Source organism: Athene noctua, chromosome 3, assembly GCF_965140245.1.
Source record: "Athene noctua chromosome 3, bAthNoc1.hap1.1, whole genome shotgun sequence".
Lineage (NCBI taxonomy): Eukaryota > Metazoa > Chordata > Aves > Strigiformes > Strigidae > Athene > Athene noctua.
Window position 1 is genome coordinate 27880060 of NC_134039.1, and position 5526 is coordinate 27885585.

Sequence of the window (5526 nt, forward strand, 5' to 3'; positions counted from 1 at the left end):
CTTTGAAAGCCCCAGTATTGAAATGGGTGAGTCTACATGCCTGGACGGAAAAGCCAAAAATAAGTGAGAGACCACTTCAGGATGCTATTACAGTTTACACTGACGCTGGAAGACGCTCGTGACGTGCAGCAGCCACATGGAGCGAGGATGGACAATGGAAACATCGATTATTGGAGGCACAGCCTGAAGACTCTCTGCAGACATTGGAACTAGCTGCAGTAGTCTGGGCTTGCAGTCAATGGATTGATAAGAAACTGTATAATGTTACAGACTCTCTGTATGTTGCAGGCATTGTAAGTCATATAGAGGGAGCAAGGATACGAGACATAAATAATAGAAGGCTCTTTGATTTGTTACAGCAATTACAATCTGCAATTGAAGTGCGGAAACAAACTCTACAACTCAGAAAGAGTTATAAAGCAGGCATGTTTATTCCGGCCGGGGTGCAAGGGGATTTCTCCACAAAGCTTGCACACCGTCTCTGGCTAGTAGCCAGCTATTTATTACAACAAAACATACATATGCATTAGGAAGGGCTGGGTTATTACAATTAGTTCGGGGAATAGGTGTGATTCTTAGAATTATTCAAGGAGAGAAGTATGTGGTCCTCTTGCAGTGTCCCGCTGTTAGGCAAAGTCCAGATGTCTCCTCCCTCTTCATGAATTTCTCAACTTGGATTCCTGTGCATGCTCTCTGGCCCTTTGGTTCCTCTCCAGGTTGTAGAGTCGGCCTTTTACCTGTTTGTTGTGTTAATTGGAACTTTTGTGTCTGTTAAGATGTCCCAGGAAGTAAGTCCTTTAGCTGGTATGTCTCCCCCTTTACCTCAAAGACAGGGATTAGTTTACTGTCTATCCTGTTTTCTGTAAGAATGTTATCTACTTAACATTGCCTGAGGACTAGGACTCCTTTGGCTTTTTTTTTTTTTTCTTTCCTTTCCTCAGATCAATTCCCCCCTTTTCTTTTACCTATGCAAATTCTTTTGCTATATACCTACAGTCCCTACCCATAATCCAACCATGTTGATAATCAGTGTCCATCCTTTCGTTGGAAATATTTAATCACCCAGTTTAATGTTGTGTACAGGCCCGTCCAGTCCTCGAGCTCTGGTCCCTAGGACCAATTTCCTGCAGCTGTTGATGTAGGCTGATAACACAATTAGTTACTATTTCATTCCCAATTTAAGTCTATGCCCCCGCCTGTATCATATATGGTTTCTTATATACTATTTCAAAAGAACTTAATCCCTCCTCAATTCTGGGTTTGGTTCCGATTTAAAAAGTGCTAAAGACAATAATCGAGGCCAAGCTAATTCGACCTCCTGACCTAGTTTTGTAATTTACTTAAGTGATTCATCTTCTCTACTTGACCACTTTCTTGTGGACTATATAGAATATGTAATTGCCAGTCTATTTCTATGATCAATGCAAGTAATTGTTTTAGACATTTGAACCTTAGTAACCATGAAGTAAGCTTGTTCCATATTTCTTCTAAGTCTAAAGAAGCATCGTCTTTTCATATCTCCTGCAAAATATTTAATTATTGCAATATTATTTCTAAATCTACATTTATTTTTCCTGTTTCACCTATGTGTGTACAATAACTGTAACTCACAACTGTGCTCAATCCCACATGTGAGGCCATCATGTTTCACTGTCAGCACTTCAGATTGAGAAATTATTTCATTCAGTAACACTTACTACTTCTGCATGGGAATGCATCTGGCCAACCTGAGAAGGTATCTGTTAATACTAATAAGTACCAACACCCCCCTTTTTTTGGGAGTTCAGAAAAATCTATTTGCCAGTGTTGTCCTGGACTATTACCTTTCACTATAAGTCCATTTTTAATTTTACTTGATATGTTTGGGTTGTGGTTTTTGTTTTGTTTGGGGGTTTTTGAGTAAACAGCATAGTCATCTTATTGGTTTTTCAATTTAACTGCTTGTATAGAGCATCTGCTCTCCAATGTTTTCTTATGTTCACCTAAATCTAACTTCTATTGTATGCTGGAAGGCACTATTATTTGCCCATCTGGAAAATAAACCCATCCATCTTTTTCTTTATTACCCTTTAGATCATTAATCAATTTTTGATCCTCCTTTGAATATTTAGGTTTCAAATCTGAGTTTAAGATTGAAAGTTTTACCTTCTGGGACCAAAGCTAATGCTATGGTTGTCATTTCTGCCACCTGTCTGGCCTTTCAATCTGCCAAATTATTTCCAATGTCCTGTTCAGTGTTACCATTTTGATGCCCTCAACAATGCATGATGGCTACTTTTTCAGGGAGTTTTATGGTTCTAGCAGCCTTAAAATTTCCTCTGCATGTTTTATTTGTGCTGTGAATAATCCTCGTTCTTTCCATATGGCACATGAGCATGTACTATTCCAAAAGCATATTTCTAATTTTAACCTTTTTCCCTTTTGCCAGTTCTAAAACTTTGGTCAAGGCAATTATTTCAGCCTTCTGAGCAGAAGTCCAGAAGTCCATACTGGCAACGATTTAGCTTCTATTACTTTGTCAGTGGTGATCACAGTGTATCCTGCCTTACGGTTTTCCCTGTTTTATGAAGCAGCTTCCATCCATGAACCAGGTGCCTTCAGCATTCTCAAGTGGTTCTTCTTTTAAGTCAGGTCTACTGGAGAAAATGGCTTCCATGATCTCCAGACAGTCACAGGTTACAGGCTCTGATGTGGTCCCACTGAGAAAAGAGGCTGGATTCACAATGTTGGTGGTTCATAATTGGCACCAACCTGTCATCCCAAGGAAAGTTCAGAGTTCTTTTGCCATTCTGGGTTCATGTGTGCGACAGATGGCCTCTTTCAGTTCTCAGCTCTGTTGTTCTTCAGGAATCCCAAATCCTAAGTAGGTCACTTGCTGCTGGACCAGTTGAGCTTTCTGTTGAGATATTCGATATCCACTAAGTCCCAGGAAGTTAAGCAAACTGACAGTCCACAGTACACAGTCTTCCTTCATCCTTGTAGCTATGAAAAGGTCACCTACAGATTGTAGTAAAATTCCTCCTAGTGAGGGCAGAGTCCAGGTTTCAATTTCTCAGGCCAATTGATTCCCAGAGATAGTGGGGCTGTTTTTAAAACCTTGTGGTAACACTGTCCAGGTTAACCGTTTTGGTTTTGGGGTTTTTTGGGTTTTTTCCTCCCTGTATCAGGGTTTCCTCATTCAAAAGCAAATAGCTTCTGGCTTTCTTGTTAAGGCCAGGCAGAAAAAGGCATCTTTTAGAACCAATATGGTAAAACATATTTGAACTCCTTTTAATTTAGTTAACAAAGTATAAAGATTTGCCACTATAGGATATAGGTCTTACACAATTTTGTTTATTGCCCTTAAATCCTGAACTAATCTATAACAGTTGCCATCAGATTTCTTTTCTTTTCTAAGTAAAGATAGGGGTATTACACCCTGTTTTGCATTCAATTAACAGTCTGAATTGCAAATATTTATCAATAATTTTTTTTTATCCCTATCTGATCTTCTGCACACAAATTATAATGTTTAATCCTTACCGGAGCAGCTCCTGCTTTTAATTTGATTTCTATTAATTTGGCATTCTTAGCCTTACCTGGTATTCCAGAAGCCACACTCCTGGATATACCTGGTCCAGAATTTGTTGGTATTGTGATCTCCTTTTCAGTCTGTAACAAAGACAAACTTAAAAGTTTGATTAATTGGTCTTCCTTTATTTTAAACTCAGTTCCTTTGGCACTAAACCCAATCTTTGTTCCTAGCTGTTCTAACAGGTCTCTCCCTAATAATGGTTTAGGGAATTGAGGCAAATAAAGAAACTTATGTATACCTCTTTGTTTTCCTAATTTATACTTTATAGGCTGCATAAAGAAAGCCTTTTCAGTCTGGCCAGTTGCTCCAACCACAGTTATAAAATCTTTGTCCATAGGTGTTAAACGCTGGTTCAAAACAGAGTAAGAGGCTAGCTGTTTTCAAACCAATTGTATCTCTGTTTACCTCATAGCATCTAGCATTAAGTCTTTTTAAAGATTTAAATCTTTCTAATCAGGGTCTTAGTTCAAATCTTTTTGTATCCCCTTGTGGGTCATCCCGGTAGTTTGCCACTACCTCCTTCCAAGCGTCTAACTTATTCATACTAAAGGGGGCTTCAATTCGGGTTATTCTTCCTGGTCCCATCGCTTCTCTGAATGGTGCCTGTATAGTTGAACCTGACACTGGACCCGTTTTACAAGTCCGGGCCGTGATTGGAATGCTACCTCCCACCACCTCCTAACACAAAGGGGTTATCATTTTGTGTCTGTTAAGATGTCCCAGAAAGTAAATCCTTTAGCTGGTGTGTCTACCCCTTTACCTCAAAGACAGGGATTAGTTTACTATCTATCCTGTTTTCTGTAAGAATGTTATCTACTTAACATTGCCTGAGGGCTAGGAATCCTTTGGCTTTTTTTTTTTTTTTTTTTTTCCCTTTGCTTTCCTCAGATCACAATTGTGCAGCGAGCAGAACCATACTGTGTAATCCATATCAGGAGTCATAAATGGACTGATGGACTAGGGGAAGGTAATGACCGGGCTGATCGGCTGGTCTCTGTAGCAGCCCCTGTTGGTGACTTTGTCAAGGCAAGAGAATCGCATGCTATGTTTCACCAGAATGCTCGAGGACTACATCAGCAGTTTAACATCACTATGGAGGAAGCTCGTGGCATTGTTCGTGCATGTGCTACGTGTAGCCATCATGGCCCAGGACTTGGAATTGGTGTAAATCCACGAGGTTTAGGTCCTTGTGAATTGTGGCAGATGGATGTGACACGTGTTAATGAATTTGGACGATTAAAATATGTGCATGTTACTATAGATACTTACAGTAAATATATATGGGCAACTCCCCAAACAAGAGAGAAAGCACTGCATGTAATACGTCACCTTACTAGTTGCTTTGCAGTTATGGGAGTTCCCACCACAATTAAAACTGACAATGGGCCTGCATATTGCAGTGAAAGGGTTAGAAAATTTTGTCAAATGTGGGGAATAAAGCATATAACAGGAATACCACACTCGCCAACTGGTCAAGCTATTGTAGAACGAGCAAATCGAAAATTGAAACAGTATTTACAAAAGTTTAAGGATATTACTGATGTAGCAGAAAGGCTGTTGAGATCTGTTTTTGTTTTAAATCACCTGTGTGGTTTTTTCTGATCAAGGACTCCCTCCTGCAATGATTCATGGAGGAACAGTGGGAAAACAAGAGAGGGAACCTATGTATGTAATGTATAGAGAATTAGAAACAGGAATATGGAAGGGTCCAGCAGAAGTTAAATATGTGGGCAGAGGTTATATGTGTATCATTACTCCTACAGGTATTCAATGGATTCCCAGCCGATGGACGAGACTGGCTCAGAAAGCTGCTAATGTTCCTGGCAATGATACTAATAATATAAACTGTCCTGATGATGTTGCCAAAAACGCATGTTTGGATCACTTGGGCGAATAAGACGGGACAAAAAGACTTCTGTCTATCTCTGGATTCTCCTGCTGACCCCTTTAGG

General features: G+C 39.7%; 1 protein-coding gene across 1 annotated transcript; it reads left to right on the forward strand.

Moving 5' to 3' along the window:
* Positions 1 to 4288: 4288 nt before the first annotated feature.
* On the forward strand, positions 4289 to 5176 carry KRBA2 (KRAB-A domain containing 2). The gene is made up of 2 exons (XM_074901168.1): positions 4289 to 4300; positions 4463 to 5176. Exons 1-2 carry the CDS (start codon positions 4289 to 4291, stop codon positions 5174 to 5176), a joined length of 726 nt encoding a protein of 241 aa, XP_074757269.1.
* The last annotated feature ends 350 nt before the right edge of the window (positions 5177 to 5526 follow it).